The 21183-nt window shown below is 41.4% G+C and overlaps 1 protein-coding gene across 2 annotated transcripts in view; it reads left to right on the top strand.

Annotated features, from left to right (window-relative positions):
• The first annotated feature begins 1035 nt into the window (after positions 1-1035).
• Positions 1036-21183, top strand: part of unm_sa1614 (un-named sa1614) — a 268689-nt gene continuing 248541 nt past the window's right edge. The window contains exon 1 of one of the 2 annotated variants that reach the window (XM_087994717.1): positions 1036-1322. In XM_087994717.1, coding sequence (XP_087850843.1) covers positions 1197-1322 — 126 coding nt within the window. In that variant the 5' untranslated portion in view covers positions 1036-1196. The remainder of the gene's footprint in view (positions 1323-21183) is intronic. The other variant, XM_087994716.1, reaches the window with a different exon arrangement.

Genomic DNA, 21183 nt, shown 5'->3' with positions numbered 1-21183 from the left:
ACAAGGAAGAATGTAAATGCCACTGGAGGTTGTTCAGAGAAGGTTACTGGACTGATATCTAGAGTGAGCGAGTTGTCTTATGAAGACAGGTTGGACAGAGTGAGCGAGTTGTCTTATGAAGACAGGTTGGACAGGCTGAGCTAGTTTCCACTGGAGTTTAGAAAAGTGAGGGATGACTTCATTGAAGTGTAAAAGATTCTGACTGGTCTTGACAAGTTGGACAATGAAAAGATGTTTACTCTTGTGGGTGAGTCCAGAACTGAGAAGCAGTATGGTAAAACTTAGGGGTTTCCCTTTTAGGCCAAATTTGGGGGAATTTTTTTTCTCAGAAATTATGGAACTTTGGAGCTCTCCACCTCAGAAGGGGACAGGTGGAGAGGTCACTGAATATTTTTACAAGAGGTTGGTAGGGGAATTAAAGGTTATGGGGGGAGGTCGATGGGTAAGGAGAACTTTAAACACAATGAGATCACACATGTTCTCATTGAAAGATACAGGAAACTAGAACGAACTGTATTTTTGCTACAGCTCTGCCTGTTCACATGTAAATGCTATAAATTTGAACTAGTGTCATGCAGGCATGATGGACCAAGTGGCATTTTTCTGGGCAGTGGACTTTTTATAATTCTATAATTCAGCCTTAAATCCAAAAATAAAAATTGACAGTTGACATCAAGCTGATCCGTTGAGGCTGCCCCATGTAACATGGTTTTGGAAAAGCTGAAAGTGGGAAGAAGAAAAGTAAATATTTGCAAATTAGTTCAATTTAAAAGCAAACTGAACATTTGTAATATATTCCATGCTAATTTCCCTCCCCCTTCCTTCCTTCCCTCACCTCGGACACCTTGCAACGAGCGAACGAACTGACCACGCGACACAGGCGACGGTTTGTGCCATCGGGAGGCGCGCGGGCGGCGGTTTGAACCAGCGGGAGGCGCGCGCGCGCTAGCACGCGGACGGGCGGCGTTTGGGGGCCGCGGCGGGGCGAGCGCCGGCGGCGCGTGCACCGTCCTCAGCATTTCCTTCCCTGTGAAGCCAAGCACCGCCGGCAGAGACGGGCGGGCGGCAACAGGAGGTGTCACTGATCCTGGAGTCTCTCGTTCTGTCCCTTATCTGAAACTTCACCTTTCTCCCTCACCCCACTCCCCCCCCCCCCCCTCATTCCGGCGAGGGAAAACAAACCGACACTTGAAAACATGCCGGAGGTGATCTCTGTGCAAGAATTTATCCGCGAAACTCTGGAGGACCACAGCTCGCCGACAACCTCCTCCTTCACCACCAAAATGGCAAACTGCAGGAACACAGTGACTGCACTCGAGGAGGTAAAAGCTCCCCCTCAACCCCACCCCACCCCGGCTGACCGCTGCTCACTGATATTGTTTATCATTGTTATTTATGTGTCAGGCACGTCTAGCTGTCCAACTCTCCCCTGTCTCATTTCTCTCTGCTTTCCTGCATCTAAGATTTTTGAATGACAAACTGTGGCTCGGAACACAGTCTGTGTTGTCCAGCTCCGCAAATTCTCATTATCCCGTTCAAACAGCCCCCCTTTTGATATTTGAATCATAAATACCTATGTTTTCCTTTTGATTCGCAATTTCACCCCTCCCCTGGATCTATTCCTTTTGTCTTCATCCAACCTCACAATCAAGATGGCAAACTCTAAGAACACATTTCTGCCTTGTGCCCCTGACATCACATTTTAATCTTAACGCATATTTCGTATTCCCTCTTCGTTTGACAATTCTGTACCTCCTTTCCTAATTCTCTGCTCTACATCAGGACTCAAGTTGCCATTATTTTACGTTGTGTATTTTGTTCTCTGTGCAAGCTCTAGTGAACATTGCTGAAATCGTACTTTGAGCCCAGAATTTTCTTCACCTGTAGAAATTCATTGCATTAGTAGCAAACGGATCCCTAAATCTTACACGGATAAATGCGTAAAAATAACTGTTGGCAGAGCAAATTTACAAAGTTTCAAAATCAAATTGTGAATGTGGTGAATGTGGCTCTGTGAAGTACGGAGAGTACATATTATTTGGATGTTCCACTTTATAATAATTAATTATAGACAAATTAGAATAAATGATCATTTGTATTTGGAGAGATGGCTTTAAAACACAAACTGTATTTGATATTGCTTTTCTTTCTATGTAAAGCATGGGAGAGATATTGAACAATCTTTAAAGTTGTACATTGCCACATTTTTGATTGTTCCATGAAGTGGGACTTTAAAGCTTTTAAACTGATGAGATCATGTTTGCAATCTTGGATTTGTTTAATGCTGAACTGAATGAAGTGATGAGTAAAATATGATTTCTGCAGGAAGGAAAATAATTATTTCTCTTTTTATAAAATAAATGATATTTCATGGTTGTGACTTTTTTTATCTAATAAATTGAAGATGATTGCAACAACCCTGATTGGCAAAAGTTAAAACAGGATATTGGGAAAGGGAACTTTGAGGAATTCCCTCTGGAAGACTTGGTAAACTAATAGTGGTTGGTTGAGTAATTTCCCAAATAGGTCTGTCGCAGATTGTGTAAAATTTAGTCGTAGGCCAAGGAAACTTTCTTTAGTATTTTTCCATCTGTCTATACTAAACCAAGCTAAACGCTTTCACAGCATACGCCAATCCTACCACAAGAATCAGTTGCTAAAGGTACATGAAAACACCCAGTGGTTACTCTCGTAATTTTCTGTTTTCCTTGTTCATTGAAGGAAAGTATTTGGCTTCTATTTATTATCTCTCCACAGCAGAATGTATGAGTTTGTCAATTCAGCATGCAGAGAAATATGATTATAAAAGTTGCAACTTATCACTCTATAGTCATTTTATTGTGTCAGAATAGTTCATTTTGTAATGTGAAAAAAAACTACAACCTAACGGTTACCATTGGTAGTACAAAAACAGTGTCACAATTGAAACATGTTCCATTTTAAATTAGAAGAGTGTCTGCATGTGTGTTTATGAAAGATAACCTTGTCCAATTAAAAATGATATTGTAATTTAAGTTACATTGCCTTAGAATTAAACTCCACTTCAATGTTTGTTACTGGAATATCTTTACTAATTGTTGAAGTAAAACAAAAAGCTGTAAAGACCTGGAATAAGAACTAAAAGTAAAATGGTAGAATCATACAGGAGAGTCCCTCAGAATTTGTAAAATGAGCTAATTATCATAGAGTCATAGAGATGTACAGCATGGAAACAGATCCTTTGGTCCAACCCGTCCATGCCGACCAGATATCCCAACCCAATCTAGTCCGACCTGCCAGCACCCGGCCCATATCCCTCCAAACCCTTCCTGTTCATATACCCATCCAAATGCCTCTTAAATGTTGCAAATGTACCAGCCTCCACCACTTCCTCTGGCAGCTCATTTCACACCTGTATCACCCTCTGTGTGAAAAAGTTGCCTCTTAGGTCTCTTTTATATCTTCCCCCTCTCACCCTAAACCTATGCTGTCTAGTTCTGGAGTCCCCGACCCCAGGGAAAAGACTTTGCCTATAGGATACACTTTTTTCTATATTTGTTCGTAGGACATGGGCATTGTTGACTAGTCCAGCATTTATCTACCTTCCCTAGTTGCCCTTGAGAAAGTGATAGTGACCTTTTATTCTTGAACTGCTGCAGTTCATATACTGTAGGTGGACCCACAATGTGTTCAGGAGGTAATTCCAGGATTTTGACTTGGCAACAGTGAAAGAATGGCAATATACGTCCAAGTCAGGATGGTGAGTGGCTTGGAAAGTAACTTGCACCCATTGTTCCCAAGTATCTGATGTCCTGTCTTTCTAGATGGTAGTGGTCAAAGGTATGGACGGAGCTCTCGAAGCATCTTTGGTTTACTATATCATCCTCTTTCTCTTGCGTATCCCTATTCCCATGACTATATTTGAGGACTAGAAGCAGTCTAGATCAGTGAATATAAGCTTAGTGACTTTATTGTGGGATATTTTCCCCACCTTTTTGGAAGACTTGTGTCCTCACAGGTGGGTATAAATGATCCCATGACACTATTCCAAGAGTGGGTAAGTGCTTCTGATATGCTCAACAAGCTTTAATAAAACATTTTTTCGCAGGATATATGGTCATCCCAGCATGCCTGGAAGCATCTGTGAAGAGGAATCAGAGTTAATGTTTTGGATCCGGTGACCCTTCTTCAGAACTGAAGAACAGTTTCTGGTTTTGTTTCTGATTTCCAGCATTGCAGTTCTTTGGTTCTTTCTTTTTACCATATGTCTTATTGGCTTTATGGGACCTAGGTGTGAACAAGCTGATTGTTATGATTACTTGCATTACAGCAAAGATTAAACTTCAAAAATATCTCTTGGATGGAAACCCTTATCCTGAGGTTGTATACTTTTTTTTAACTTCCTCTATTACTTTCTCCTTTTGGCAGTGCAGAAATATATTTTTAAATATCTTGGCGCTATAAAGAGTTGAATATGGGAGACTAAGATCTGTTGTATGTTTAAAATTTCGAATGATTTTTTGCTGCATAGAAAGATTACCTTAATTTGTTCATTACTTACAATACCTTACCACAAAGGGCTTTCCCTAACTAAGAACAGACTATCATTAGCATTAAAATACTCTGCACCCTGCTGTTTGCACCATTGAGATCTGACAAATGAAATTAATTCTGTTTCTTACACAAGCAATAGTGAGTTGCAGTTCTGACAGTATTTTGAAGTAATTCATTGATGCTGTGAGTCAAAAGCATAATTACTATCACAAATATCACTATGAGTAGAGGCGTATAAATATTGGTTGCTTGGTGGTCACCTTCCAAGATTCTTCAGAGTCTGGAACAGTGCCTACAGATTGGAGGGTGGCTACTCAAAAAGGGAGGTTGAGAGAAAACAGGAAAGTATAGACCAGCAAGTATGATGTTGGTAGTGGGAAGATACTAGAGTCCATGATTAAGAATTTTATAGCAGAACAGTTAAAGAACAGTGTTAGATGTACTGAGCATGGATTTATGAAAGGGAAATCATGCTTGACAAATCTACTGGAATTCTTCAATGACATTACCAATAGAGTTGATCAGTGGAGCCAGTGTAATGTGCTTTATTTGGACTTATAGAAGGCTTTTGACAAGGTCCAACATAAGAGACTTATGTATAAAACTAAAATGCATGGGATTGGGGATAGTGTATTAAGATGGATAGAAAATTGGTTAGCAGACAGGAAATAAAGAATAGGAATAAATGGATCATCTTCTGAAAGGCAAGCAATGACTAACGGGGTGCCATGGGGATTGGTAACAGGATCCCTGTTATTCATAATGTAAATTATTTAGATGAGGGAACTAAATGTAATATCTCAAAATTTGCAGATGACACAGAGCTGAGTGGAAGGGTGAGCTGTGAAGAGGTTGCAGAGATGTTGCAGTCTGATTTGGATAGGTGGAGTGAGTGGCAGATGCATGGTGGATGCAGTATAATGTGGCTAAATGTGAGGCTATCCACTTTGGTAGCAAAAGCAGGAAAGTGGATTATTATTTAAATGGCTGTGGGAATTGAGAGTGGGAAATGTTCAACGAGACTTGGGTGCTAGCGTGTTTTGAGAAGATTTGTAGCTCAGGTTGAGGTTTTGCATGTAGGTTTGCTCGCTGAGCTGGAAGGTTCATTTCCAGATGTTTCGCCACCCTACTAGGTAACATCCTCAGTAGGCCTCAGGTGAAGCACTGAAAATTCCTGCTTTCTATTTATGTGTTTCTTTGGGTTGGTGATGTTATTTCCTGTGGTGGTGTCATTTCCTGTGCTTTTTCTCAGGGGTAGTAGATGAGATCTAACTTGATGTGTTTGTTGATAGAGTTTCGGTTGGAATGCCATGCTTCTAGGAATTCTCATGAGTGACTTTGTTTGGCATGTCCTAGGATGGATATATTGTCCCAGTTGAAGTGGTGTCCTTCCTCATCCGTATGTAAGGATACTAGTGAGAGAGGGTCCTGTCTTTTTGTGGCTAGTTGGTGTTCATGTATTCTCGTGGTTAGTTTTCTGCCTGTTTGTCCAATGTAGTGTTTGTTATGGTTTTTGCATGGTATTTTTGTAAATGACATTAGTTTTGCTTGTTGTCCGTACCGGGTCTTTCAAGTTTATTAGCTGTTGTTTTAGTGTGTTAGTGGGTTTGTGGGCTACCATGATGCCAAGGGGTCTGAGTAGTCTGGCAGTCATTTGAGATGTCTATGATGTAGGGGAGAGTGACGAGGGTTTCTAGGTGTATTTTGTCTGCTTGTTTGGGTTTGATGCTGAGAAATCGGCAGACTGTGTTCATAGGGTACCCTTTCTTTTTGAATACACGGTGCAGGTGGTTTTCCTCTGCTTTGTGAACCTATAACGTGTATTAAAAAAAAATGGGTACCCTATGAACACAGTCCGCTGATTTCTCTACAACAAACTCAAACGTGCAGACGAAACACATCCAGAAACCCTAGCCACTCTCCCTTACATCAAAGACATCTCGGAAATGACTGCCAGGCTACTAAGATCCCTTGGCATCATGGTAGTCCACAAACCCACTAACACACTATACTGTGGGTAACCTTATCAAATGCCTTACTGAAATCTATATACGCCACATCCACGGCTTGACCTCCATCAGCTTGTCTCGTCACATCCTCAAAGAACTCAATAAGCTTTCATTAACAGGGGGATTGAGTTTAAGAGCTGTAAGGTCTTGCTGCAGCTGTACAAAACCCAAAGACCACACTTGGAATATTGTGTCCGGTTCTGGTCACCCTATTATAGGAAAGCTGTGGAGGCTTTGGAAAGGGTATAAAGAGGAAGCTGCCTGGACTGAAGGTTTGTCTTAAGAAGAGAGGTTGACTAAGTTCTGACTTTACTCTCTGGAGAGAAGGAGGAAGAGAGATGACCTGATCGAGGTGTACCAGGTAATGAGAGGCATGGATAGAGTTGATAGCCAGAGACTTTTCCCCAGGGCAGGATTGACTGCCATGAGGGGCCATAGTTTTCAGGTGTTTGGCAGAAGGTATAGAGGAGACGTCAGAAGTAGGTTCATTACATAGAGAGTTGTGAGCGCATAGCCAGCGGTGGTGGAAGCAGAGTCATTAGGGACATTGGAGCGACTGCTGGAAATGCACATGGACAGTAGTGAATTAAGGGGTGCGTAGGTTAGGTTATTTTGTTTTAGATTAGGATTAATACACGGCACAACATCATGGGCCGAAGGGCCTGTTCTGTGCTGTACTTTTCTATCTAAGGCTTGTGAGGCACGACCTGCCCCTCACAAAGTCATGGCGAAAGTGAGGACTGCTGATGCTGGAGATTAGAGTCAAGACTAGAGTGGTGCTGGAAATGCACAGCAGGTCAGGCAGCATCCGAGGAGCAGGAAAATCGATATTTTGGGCACGAGCCCTTCATCAGACGTGGCTTTATAAAGCCATGCGGACTATTCTTAATCAAACTACATTTTTTGAAATAGTCATAAATCCAAGCTCTCAGAATCCTTTCCAGTACCTTGCAAACCACGGACGTAAGACTGACTGGTCTGTAATTCCCAGGGATTTCCCTATTCCCTTTCTTGAACAGAGGAACAATATTCGCCTCCCTCCAATCATCCGGTACTACTCCCGTGGAGAGTGAGGATGCAAAGATCATTGCCAGAGGTGCAGCAATCTCATTTCTTGCTTCCCATAGTAACATTGGATATATTTGGTCAGGCCCTGAGGACGTATCTATCTTGATGCTTCCCGGAATTTTCAGCACATCCACTTTTTTAATATCAATCTGTTCAAGTCTATGTTCGCAGTGTTCTCACTATCAACAAGGTCCATCTCTCTAGTGAATACTGAAGCAAAAAACTCATTTTGGGCCTCTTCAGACTCCAGGCACAAGTTCCCTCCGCTATCCCTGTTCGGCTCCACCCTGTTTCTAATCATTTTCTTATTCCTCATGTAAATGTAAAACACGTTTGGGTTTTCCCTAATCCTTCCTGCCAAGGCTTTTTATGTGCACCCTCCTAGCTCTCAGTCCATTGTTGAGTTCCTTTCTAGCTACTCTGTAATTCTCCAAAGATATGCTTGATCGGGCAGAGGGCGTGGGGTGGCCCTGTTGGTGAGGAATGATATTCAGTCCCTTGCAAGGGGGGGGGGGGGGCATAGAATCAGGAGATGTAGAGTCAGTATGGATAGAGCTGAGAAATTCTGTGTAGAAAGACTCTAATGGGAGTTATCTACAGGCCCCTAAACAGTAGCCTGGATGTAGGGTGTAAGTTGAATAAGGAATTGAAATTGGCCTGTTGCGAAGCTATTACTACAGTTGTTATGGGGGATTTCAACATGCAGGTAGACTGGGAGAATCAGAATGGTACTGGACCCCAAGAAAGGGAGTCTGTGGAGTGCCTCCGAGATGGATTCTGAGAACAGCTTGTACTGGAGCTTACCAGGGAGAAGGCAATTCTGGATCCAGTATTGTGCAACGAACCAGATTTGATCAGGGACCTCGAAGTAAAGGAGCCATTAGGAGGTAGTGAACATAATACGATAAGTTTTAATCTGCACTTTGAGAGGGAGAAGGTAGAATCGGAAGCGTCAGTATTGCAGTTGAACAATGGAGCTATGTGGGAGGAACTGGTTAAAGTTCAATACCCTAACAGGGATGGCAGTGGAACAGGGATGGCAGTGGAACAACAATGGCACGTATTTATGGATATAATGCAGAAGGTGCAGGATCAGTTCATTCTAAAGAGGAAGAAAGAGCCTAAGGGGAGGCGGGGGCGGCCATGGCTGACAAGGGAAGTTAAGGACTGTATAAAGATAAAAGAGAAGAAGTATAACATAGCAAAGATAAGCAGGCAGCCAGAGGACTGGGAAACATTTAAAGAGCAACAGAGGATAACTAAAAAGGCAATGTGTGGAGAAAAAATGAGGTACAAAGGCAAACTGGCCAAAAATGTAAAGGAGGATAGTAAAAGCTTTTTTAGGTATGTGAAAAGAAAAAAATTGGTTAAGACTGAAATTGGGCCCTTGAAGACAGAAATGGGTGAATTTATTATGGGGAACAAGGATGTAGCAGAAGAGTTGAGTAGGTACTTTGGATCTGTCTTGACTGGCGAAGACACAAGCAATCTCCCAAATGTAATAGTGGCTGAATGTAATGGGTGAACTGAAGGGAATTTATTTTAGGCAGGAAATGGTGTTGGATCAACTGTTAGGTCTGAAGGCTGATAAGTCCCTGGGACCTGATGGTCTGCATCCCAGGGTACTTAAGGAGGTAACACTGGAAACCATAGACTCATTGGTAATCATTTTCCATGTTCTATAGATTTAGGATCAATTCCTGCGGATTGGAGGTGGCTAATGTTGTCCCACTTTTTAAGAAGGGAGGGAGAGAAAAAACAGGGAATTATAGACTGGTTAGCCTGACATCATTGGTGGGAAAAATGCTGGAGTCAATTATAAAAGATGAAATTACGACTCATTTGGATAGCAGTAATAGGGTAGGTCAGAGTCAAAGCTTTTTTAGGTATGTGAAAAGAAAAAAATTGGTTAAGACTGAAATTGGGCCCTTGAAGACAGAAATGGGTGAATTTATTATGGGGAACAAGGATGTAGCAGAAGAGTGGATTTACAAAGGGGAAATCTTGCTTGCCTTATCTTCTGGAATGTTTTGAGTCTGTAACTATGAAGATGGACAAAGGAGAACCAGTTGATGTAGTGTATCTGAACTTTCCGAAAGCCTTGGATAAAATCCCACATAGGAGATTAGTGAGCAATATTAGGGCACATGGTATTGGGGGCAAAATACTGACTTGGATTGAAAATTGGCTGGTTGACAGAGGGAGGTCATGCCTAACAAATTTGTTAGAATTTTCAAACAATATGATCAAGTATGTGGATGAGGGAAGTTCAGTTGATGTAGTTTATATGGATTTTAGCAAAGCTTTGACAAAGTCCCACATGGGAAACCGATTGAGAAGGTTAAAGCACTTGGAATTGAGGGAAATTGATGAGATGAACCAGAAACTGGCTTAGTAATAGGGTAGTGCTAGAAGGCTGTTTCAGTGACTGGATGAGAGAGTATTTAATGAATGGCAAGACACTGGGTGGCTTAGAGGCACAGAGGGATCTTGGGGTAATCATTCACAGATCCTTGAAGTCAGCAGAGCACATGACCAATGGGCTGAGAAGTGGCAGATGGAGTTTAATTCAGATACATGCGAGGTGCTGCATTTTGGGAAAGTAAATCTTAGCAGGCTTATACATTTAATGGTAAGGTCCTAGGGAGTGTTGCTGAACAAAGAGACCTTGATGTGCAGGTTCATAGCTCCTTGAAAGTGTAGTCACAGGTAGATAGGATGGTGAGGAAGGTGTTTGGTATGCTTTCTTTTATTGGTCAGAATATTGAGTACAGGAGTTGGGAGGTCATGTTGCGGCTGTACAGGACATTGGTTAGGCCACTGTTGGGATATTGCGTGCAATTCTGGTCGCCTTCCTATCGGAAAGATGTTGTGAAACTTGAAAGGGTTCAGAAAAGATTTACAAGGATGTTGCCAGGGTTGGAGGATTTGAGCTATAGGGAGAGGTTGAACAAGCTGGGGCTGTTTTCCCTGGAGCATTTACCACAAGGATCAGGACTGGGATCCTTTTTGTTTGTAATATGCAATGTTAACCAAGTTTGCAGATGACACTAAGTTTGACAGGAAGGTTAATAGTGAAGAAGGTGGTTGTAGGTTACAGGAAGATATAGATGGGTTTGTCAGATGGGCAGATCACATCACTATGACTCTATGACAGGAAGCAAAGAGAAGTGATAAACTGGTCTCTTTTGGAATGGCAGGCGGTGACCAGTAGGGTACTACAAGGTTCGGTGCTGGGAACGCAGCTGTTTACAATATACATTAATGATATAGATGAAGGCATTAAAAGTAATATTAGCAAATTTACTGATGACAAAGCTGGGTGGCAGGGTGAAAGTGAGAAAGATGTTATGAGAATGCAGAGTGACTTGGACAGGCTGGTGAGTGGACGGATGCATGTCAGATGCAGTTTACTGTGGATAAATGTGTGGTATCCACTTCGGTGGCAAGAACAGGAAGGCAGATTACGATCTAAATGGAGTCACGTTAGGTAAAGGGGAAGGACAACGAGATCAAGGTGCTCTTGTACATCAGTCAATGACAGCAAGCATGCGGGTACAGCAGGCAGTGAAGAAAGCTAATGGCATGCTGGCCTTCATAACAAGAGGAATTGAATATAGGAGCAAAGAGGTCCTTCTGCAGCTGTACAGGGCCCTGGTGAGACCACACCTGGGGTATTGTGTGCAGTTGTGGTCTCCAAATATGAGGAAGGACATTCTGGCTATTGAGGGAGTGCAGAATAGGTTCAAGAGCTCAATTCCTGGAATGGTGGGACTATCGTATGTTGAAAGATTAGAGCGACTGGGCTTGTTTGCACTAGAGTTTAGAAGGGTGAGAGGGGATCTGATTGAGACGTATAAGATTATTAAAGGATTGGACACTCTGGAAGCAGGAAGCATGTTTCTGCTGATGGGTGAATCCAGAACCAGAGGACACAGTTTAAAAATAAGGAGTAGGCCCCTTAGAACAGAGATGAGGAGAAACATCTTCACCCAGAGAGTGGTGGGTGTATGGAATGCTCTGCCCCAGAAAACTGTGGAGGCCAAGTCTCTGGATACTTTCAAGAAAGAGATGGATAGAACTCTTAAAGATAATGGAATCGGGGGTTATGGGAATAAGGCAGGAACATGATACTGATTGTGGATGATCAGCCATGATCATAATGAATGGTGGTGCTGGCTTGAAGGGCCGAATGGTCTACTCCTGCACCTGTTGTCCATTGTCTATCTTTGCTTCCTCAACCTTGAGTAAGTTTCCTTCTTCCTCTTGCTGAGAAGTTCCTCTTCTCTTGTCACCCAAGGCTCCTTCACCTTACCATTTCTTGCCTGTTGGGTCAAAGTTATCCAACACTCGCAACAAGTGCTCCTTAAACAAACTCCACATTTCTGTTGTACGTTTCCCGTAGAACAATTGTTTCCAATTTATACTTCACAGCTCCTGTCTAACAGCAGTATAATTTCCCCTCCCCCAATTAAATACCTTCCCATACTGTCTGTTCCTATCCCTGTCCATGGCAGTGGTAAAGGTGAGGCAGTTGTGGTCACTGTTACTGAAATGCTGTCCTACCAAGAGATCTGACATCTGGCCTGGTTCGTTGCCTAGCACCAAATCCAATATGGCCTCCCCCTAGTCAGCCTATTTACATATTGAGTCAGGAATCTCTCCTGGACACACATGACAAAATCGGCTCCACTTGACAAAATCGGCTCTACTTGCTGCACTGAGGAGATTCCAATCAATATTGGGAAAGTTGAAGTCGCCCATAACAGCAACTCTGTTAGATCTATACCTTTCCAAGATCTGTTGTCCAATCTGTTTTTCCATCTCTCTGCTGCTGTTGGGGTGTCCATAGAGAAAACCCAGTGTGTAGTTTGTGGCTTTTGTGAGACATTTCTTTGTCAATATCAATGATTTAAAATGAAATTTATCTTTCAGTTTGTTAATTCATGTTTAATTTACATTTGTTTAGATATGTATTAAAGTAAAAGTTACAAAAAGTGAAGTCTTATTGGTAATTTCCTGTCTGTGGGTCAATTCGTAAATTTGGTTGTTTTGGATTGTGGTTTCCCCATAAGGATCATAACAGTTTTTACGACATGGCAGTGAACCTTTCTGCTAATTAAACCAAACATCCAGAAAAGCTCATCTCACCTCAATCTGTTAAACTGAGTGACCGAGAACTCCCAAATTGTATTATTTAATTTTTTAAAAAAAATTTATTCTTTTAAATCTAAAAGTGAATGTTTTACAACAACTATTTAAAACTCTTAAGTATCCTTTCTCTTAAATGCTTGTTATCTGCCTCCCACTCTATCACATGATACTGTCCCCATAAAATTACATCAACTTGAGTTTAAAACCATAAGCGGCTGTCGCTTATGGTGTCTTTCTTTCAGCTAAAGATCTCATTGTGTCATCTTCGATCTTTTGTTGCAAAGATGTTTCATGTGAAAATGTACCTTTTAATAAGGAGTGTTTTGTTGGCAGTTACTCTGGCATTGGTAGTTGATTGCTCTCTCTAACTGTCAAAATGTCTGCCTCTTTATACTGCAAACATTAGATCATCTCATTGGTTTGAGATTGGCAAAAACAATAAATTCAGATTGTTTGGGTTTTAGTATTCTGCCCCAGAATACTAAACTGATTTGGTTAAATCTGAACTATTTTGAAAACAGCATCCAAAACTCATGTCTTTGTTTCATAGCTAAATGTTACACATTTTCAATTTTCTGGTGCATTCTGAGACTGCTAGTCAGTCACATTGACTGGTGCCTGCAAGCTGTCAGTGCAAGACAGCTTTCACTCTCTTTTAAAGGTACAGTACATGCCTTCAACTTCATAGCATTAGTACTTTTGTGCATTCAGTAATTGTCATGACTCACTGAAGTAGTGCACTGGAAATTAAGCTCTGGTAATCCCAGATACATCACAAAAGTTAAGGATAAGACCATAAGAAATAGGAGTGGAAGTAAGGCCATTCGGCGCATCGGGTCCACTCCGCCATTCAATCATGGCTGATGGGCATTTCAACGCCACTTACCCGTACTCTCCCCGTATCCCTTTATTCCTTGCGAGATTAAGAATGTTAACATAACACACAATGTTCCTCAATTTAGCCAGCTTTCAGACCTAGCTTCATAGAAAACACTGATCACTGAACATTAACTACTATTTATTGACAGTGATTAGATTCTAACTGCAGGTAACAGTTATAAACCATTGCATATAACATCACAAATAACACACACACAAACAAACCCCAACAACTGGGCAGCAGTTTAGTGATTTCTGTTCAGAACATTGTTTTTCAGTTGTCTTTCTTTGGATGCTTCCACTGGTTTGCAAGAGATACAAAATGGCTGGTTAGCTTATAAAATATCTCCAACTTATCAATTAAAAAATCACAGCTTGCAATTACTACTGAAGAAAAATTGAAATTATTTTCCTTGGCTTTAAATGGAAAGAACACTCCTGTACCAGTGTAGATCAAAACTCTTCTCTGTATCATGTTCTTAGTCCTGAGCTGTTCAATTACCTGACAACCAATCATGTTGTTTTTGGCAAGCAAAATGCTCTTGTCATTGGTAGCTGGTTACTAGTCCAAGGACCAATCAATATCTTGTTGCCAAACAGAGCTTTATTTGAATGTAGAACATCTCAGTCCCAGATTTTCTGTAATCATTCCAATTACTGCTTGTTTAATCAGCTACTGTCAGGTCGCTTGCTTTCAACTCGGGTGCTGGGACTAGATTAGGTTGGGACATCTGGCCGGCATGGACGAGTTGGACTGAAGGATCTGTTTCCATGCTGTACATCTCTGTGACTCTATGACTTTTATGAATCATGCAGCCATCCTTTCAAAACAATGGTTTAAAACATAATAATAAAGAGATAATGGTATTTACACAGTGCATTTTTTTAACTTAACCCTGTTGCGATACTGATATGTTTGGCTTTAGCAACCTTCAAAATAAACTAAGTTAGTATGAAGTATATTCCACAATATGTTTGAAAAAGTAGCAATTGAATGATGTCTGACATACAACGGGCTGATCAAGCCAGTCGGTACAGGGGGAGTTGCTTTGTTTGATCACTTATTATTGACCTGCTTGTCTGTGGAACAGTGTGATAAAAGTGAAGGGCGGAAGTGCAGTTCAGGTTTTGTCATTCAAACGTGCAGATTAAGAAAGTTGGAACTTGCATTTCTGCAGCATCTTCACAACCACAAGTCATTACAGGACATCAAAAGGCATATCAGAAGCAATTAGACTTAGGTTTTATTGTCATAAATACAGGGAAACAGGAGTACAGTGAAAGACATACAAAGCTGCCATTTCCAATGTCATCATGATACAAAGATATCTAGATACAAAATCTTCAGTATAAATAAGAAAAATAAAGAAATAAAGTTAAAAGTCCAACAATACAGCCCTTCTAAAGTTGAGAAAGAGAGAAAAAAAGAGCAGATGGAGCAAGTGAGTCTGCGCTGGTCTGCAGCTTAGGTTATTGAAATTATGCTACTGTTGAAATGTCGGTAAGGCAAAAACCAATTTATGAATTGCAAAGTGCCATGAACAGTAATTAAATAAATGGCCAGCATAACTTTTTTTAGCTGTTACATGAGTGGTAGAAATCAACAAGACACCAGGAGGTAGGATCTTGGAGTCAAACAGCACAGAAATACTTCCTTTAGTTCTGAAGAAGAGTCACTGGACCTAAATCATTAACTCTGATTTCTCTCCACAGTGCTGCCAGACCTGCTGAGCTTTTCCAACAAGTTCTGATTTTGTTTTTGTTTCTGATTTCTGATTTACAACATCTGCAGTTCTTTTGGTTTTTTTTTTGAGGAGAGGTTCCTTGCTCCTCTTCAAATGGTCTCATGGAATCTTTTGCATCCACCTGAGCCTCAGTTCAACAGCTGAACTGAAAGATGGCACCTGCAATTTGCAACACTTACTCAATAATATTGAAGTGTCAATCGAAAATACAAAATGAAATATTTGGTGTGAGGTTCTGATTCAGATTAGTACAAAATTTCCCAGGCCCTATGGATATGGTGTTGGAGTTAGGGGTGCAGAAGGTTCCTGGAAAACATGGTTTAGTTGTGTCTGGATGGCTTTCTGCTACAATCCCCACCACCAAGGAGGTTTCCCGGGAGTAGACTGGAGCTTAGTTGATCCATGAAGGCTAGTTACCAATTTTTCCAATTAAGGCCCCAATTAGGCGTCACCTTGTCCTGACACTGATATTCTACTGAGATTGAAGCTTTATGTGCAGAGTCTATTCACTCAGTCAATGCTGCCTTCCAGCAAGAAACCAAGGGCACAAGGCCTCAGAGATGAAAGATTGCAGCCCCCGCTGTTCAGTCTGATGGCACTCCAACCCTTTAGATTTGCTTAATTAACATCTTGTAGGCAGTACCCATGTTAAGTTGCCCTCTTGTTCATCGCCTACCCAGGCAATGCCCACCTCTCCCACTGGGACCGCTAGCCTGACGTTGCTATGAGCCCTATAATCATGGGAGCCTATCTGAGGGCAGTGATTGTAGAGGCAGTCTGCAAGAGTGTATCAGTGGGCAGGTGGAGAACATGGGGAGGCTCAGGCCACTCATACACCCCTCCCGTGAGTTCCACTCAACTCCCAGGAACATGTAACCTTAGGATAGCAATATTGAAGTTGATACCATAAAATTCATGGCAATGTATATAATTTATCTGAGATACACATAAAGAAGCATGCTGAAATTAGAAATTGGTTTTCAAGTACAATGCTGAGCATATCTGCCAGTAAACCCATTTGCTGTCTTATGCTACACTGGTGGCATCAATGCTGCATCAAATCACTGATCCATTACCAAAAGGAGAATATGAAAATTGCAGTTGTGGGGAATGCAAGGATGACTTTGCATTTTACCCTTATCCAATATTTGAAGAGGAGAGGGGAATATTAGAGTCATAGAGTCAGAGAAGTATACAGCACAGAAACAGATCCTTCAGTCTAACCCATCCATGCCAACCAGATATCCTAAATTAATGTAGTCCCATTTACCAGGATTTTGCCCATATCTCTCTCAATACTTCCTATTCATATACCCATCCAGATGCCTTTTAAATGTTAGAATTGTACCAGCCTGTACCGTTCCCCTCTCAGTTAATTCCATACCTGAACCACCTGCGTGAAAAAGTTTCTCTTGGGTCCCTTTTAAATCTTGTCATTGTCACCTTAAACCTTTGGCCTCTAGTTTTGGAGACCCCCACGCCAGGGAAAAGACCTTGTCTATTTACCCAGTCCATGTCCCTCATGATTTTATAAACTTCTATGAGGTCACCCCTCAGTGCCCGACGCTGCAGAGAAAATAGCCCCAGCCAATTTAACCTCTCCCTGTAGCTCAAGCCCTCCAACTCCAACGACATTCTTATAAATATTTTTTGAACCCTTTCAAGTTTCACAGCATCTTTTCTATAGCAGGGAGACCAGAATTGCACACAATATTGCAAAAGTGGCCTACCTAACCAATGTCCTGTATAGCCACAACATGACCTCCCAACTCCTATACTCAGTGTACTGACCAATAAAGGAAAGCATATAAAATGCCTTCTTCATTACCCTATCTACCTGTGACTCCTCTTTTAAGGAATTCTTCTGATGTCCTTGTTAATATTTCTCCCTCGACCAGCATCATGAAAGTAAATTATGTGCTCATGTATTTGTAAACCATAAATTTGCTGTCAAGAGTGGGGTGCTGGAAAAGCACAGCAGGTCAGGCAGCATCCGGGGAGCAGGGGAATTGACATTTCAGGCAAGAACCCTTTATCAGGATATAAATTGGCTACCATTGTTCATGAAATTACAATAGTGATTTCACTTCAAATGTACTTAACTCACAGCAAAGTATATACAGTATTGAGGTGTCCCAAGATTATGAAAGTGCGCTATTTAAACACAAGGTTTTTCTTGCTTTTGATATGTTAATCAAAATCTGTTTTTACATCCAGTTAATTTCTGGTTTGTTTCTGGTCATGTCCCTATAAAATAGGGCTTAATTTTCTCATTTTTGGCTAAGGGTTATTCTTATAGGGTTTTGTGGAGGTTGTCCCATCACGGCTTACAGTGACTACTCCCATGCTGTCTTCTGCTCCTCACATCAGTAATTGTGCCTCTCTTATGCTCTTCTCATGTAATAACGTGGCTGGAGAGGTAAAATTCCCATTGCTGCTGATCTAGGCAGAGGCATCATATTTAAAACCTGGCTGTATTCTATATTAGATGCTGCAAGGGAAGCTGGCACCTACCTATCCAGAGAGGGATCTCAAAGCCCTGGTCAATGGGTAGTAATTAGGATGGTTATCCTGTACTTTGTGAACCACTAAAGGCAGTCAAGAAACCAAATGCAGCCAGCCTGGACACGGATAGCTGCCTCCATTAATGATGTCCCCAGTGTCAAATGGAATGCACTGCAGTACAGGAAAAAGGTCAGTGGACATCTGCGCCCTGCAAGGTTAAGTGCCATTATCTTATGCCTGTGACCTCACAATCGTTCTCACTCTGCTAATGAACATAAATCTCACCAACACATGAGCTACCAACTTGACCTTTGCATGCAACACCTTCACTCAATAGCTATCACCCACCTCATCTTCCTCAACAACTTAAACCTCCCTGCACTCCAAGTGCAAAATGAGTGAGTACTAAGGAATGAGACTTAGAGCTATAAAATGCGTCCTGTGTAAATACATGAGGTAGCCATGTATCCCTCTGGAAAGCAATCTAGCAGGAGCATGCGAGTCAAAAGTGTCCCTGAGCTTCAAAGTGAAGTCCTAAAGGGCTGAAGTGGATCCTAGGTTGGTGGCTATGATAATGGGGTAAGGGTTTTTAGTTTGCTGATGCCAACTTTGGTAGATGAAGGAAAACAATTGGTAAGCTGTCTGGATTTGGTACCATATGGCTTCTCAGGACAGAGGGGGAGGATTGCAAGCTGCATTAAAATGAAGTAAGGTTAGCTATTAATGAGATGCAAAAACATTAGAAATAAGGTAGCTGTGCTTATAGCAAGATTCAGAAATTAAAGAAAAATTGGAATTTGTTTTTCTTGATATCAAGAATCAGATTGTTCCATATTTTCCCAACTTCCTTGCCACTTAAGGGCTGGGAAATGTTTGCCCATAGTTTCCTCCTAAACCTGAAAGCGACATGTTCCTGTTTTCTTTCCAAAAATCCAATATTGAAAGTGTTCTGATTCCATCTGTTGTCAGATTGATCCATACAACACACAATGCCGTGTTCTGCATCTTTGCAGTATATACATTGCTGATCTTGGATACAATGTGTCATGTCTCAGAACCAACTTTTGAGCAAGAAAAAAATGAGAGCTGCAATTTTTTTTTAAAAGGACCTTGCATTATCTTTGTGTTATTGAGATGAGGGCAATATTCTTAATTGCAATGCTTCCTGCCACCTGCAACTACTTCAGAAACAAGCATGCACACTTTTCCAAACACTGTATATCATCACATGTATTTTACATGTGACATCATGTTCAAAAGCAGTATTGCAAATGTGTAGGATACGCTGCAATTTTGAAATGGTGGGGAGAGAGGATGCTGGATGGCAGAGGGAAATCGCTTGGAGCAAGGAGGGAAGATGGTCCAGACACTGTGGATCAACGGCAACAAGGAGGGTCCAGGAGCCAGAGTAGGGAGAGATGGAGTGGCAAGGAGGGCCTACGAGCCAGGAGAGAGGCTGACAAGGAGGGCCCAAACACAGGAGCCCCTCTGTCTCCCTTCTTTTGCAATTCCCCTGGCTCTCTCCCTTTGACGCTCACTCTGCTTCACTCCTGGCTCTTGACGTAGTCACCTCTGCTGTGTTGTGTTCTGATCTCCCCTCTCCCCAACTTCCCAGGTTCTGATCACCCCTTGCCAGCTAAAAAATAGTAACTGATAACTTTGTCACTGCTGTTTGTGGGACTTTGCTGTAAGAACATTTATTGTTGTTGTTGTTTCTCTATGTTTCAGCAGTTGACTACACTTCTAAAGGCTCTGAAATGTTTTTTTTGACCATCCGGGCTAGTAAAAAACACTTTATAAAAGCAATTGTTTAAAAATATATGTAATCAATTCGACTCTATGTTGAAATAAATAAAGAACTAATAATAATTTACATTTACATTGTAGTTTTAACATGAATTCCAAAAAATTCCAAAGAGATTCACAGAGGTACAATTTGTAAAAAAAAAAGTTTGGTCAAATAAATTACTTTGAAGAAGTTGTCTTAAGAGTTGAGTAGGCAGAGGAATTTGGACAGGGAATGACAGACTGTAGGATTAAGGTGATTTTGCAAAACACCTTCAATCTGTTGACAGGGTAGTCCTGATGAAGGGTTTTGCCCGAAATAACGATTTCGAAGCTCCTTGGATGCTGCCTGAACTGCTGTGCTCTTCCAGCACCACTAATCTAGAACCTAGAACTTCCAGTCATCTTGTCATTTCAATTCTGCACCTTGTTCCATTTGAACCTCTTCATTCTCAGCTTCCTGTACTGTTCCAATGAACCCACTAGAAGCTCAAAGAACAGCATTTCACCTATCAACAGCAATTTTTCTATTCAAATTGAGTATAATGGTTTCAGACTATAACCTCTGCCTTTTTTGTTTGCTTTTTATTTGTTAGTTTTTAATTTATTCACTTGCTTTTTTCTTCCTTTGTCTTTTGCATAGCTGTTGCTCATTCTGCTTTCATACATCTTCCAGGCAATTCTGTACTTGCCCAATTACCACTCCCTTTAGCCTTCCAACTCTTTTGTCATTTATTCTCTCCTGCTCTCCACCCTTTCACAGATGTAACAATTTGTTCAAGTTCCCATCCACTCTTCTTTCACATGCTTAAAGCCTATCACATTTCTAACTTTTCCCAGCTCTAATAAAAGGTCATTGACTGAAACATTGAGCTGGATTTTAATCAAAGGAGCAGGTCATAGTCATACAGCACAGAAACAGACCCTTCGGTATTACCAGTCCATGCCGAACATAATCCCAAACTAAACTAGTTCCACCTGCTTGCTCCTGGCGCATGTCCCTCCAAGCCTTTTGTATTCATTTACTTAGGTAAAAACAATGACTGCAGATGCTGGAAACCAGAGTCGAGATTAGAGTGGTGCTGGAAAAGCACAGCAGCTCAGGCAGTATACGAGGAGCAGTAAAATCGACATTTCGGGCAAAAGCCCTATCCTGATGAAGGGCTTTTGCCCGAAAAGTCAATTTTACTGCTCCTCGGATGGTGCCTGAACTGCTGTGCTTTTCCAGCACCACTCTATTCATCTACTTATTCAAATGTCTTTTAAACGTAGTAATTGTACCCACATCCACCACTTCCTTAGGAAGTTCATTCTACATGCAAACCACCCTCTGTGTAAAAAAAATTTGCCTCTTTTTTTTAAAAAGTTTTCTCCTCACCTTAAAATTATGCCACCCTCGTCTTGAAATCCCCCATCCTAGGGAAAAGACAATACCATTAACTCTACCTATACCCCTCATTATGTTATAAACTTCTATACACTCCAATGAAAAAGGTCCCAGCCTA

The sequence above is a fragment of the Chiloscyllium plagiosum genome, unplaced genomic scaffold (assembly GCF_037043375.1).
Source record: "Chiloscyllium plagiosum isolate Xiang-an unplaced genomic scaffold, Cpla_swu_hap1 HiC_scaffold_15, whole genome shotgun sequence".
Classification (NCBI taxonomy): Eukaryota; Metazoa; Chordata; class Chondrichthyes; order Orectolobiformes; family Hemiscylliidae; genus Chiloscyllium; species Chiloscyllium plagiosum.
Note: the sequence above shows the minus strand (reverse complement) of the source record. Positions and strands in the feature narration are given on the sequence as shown.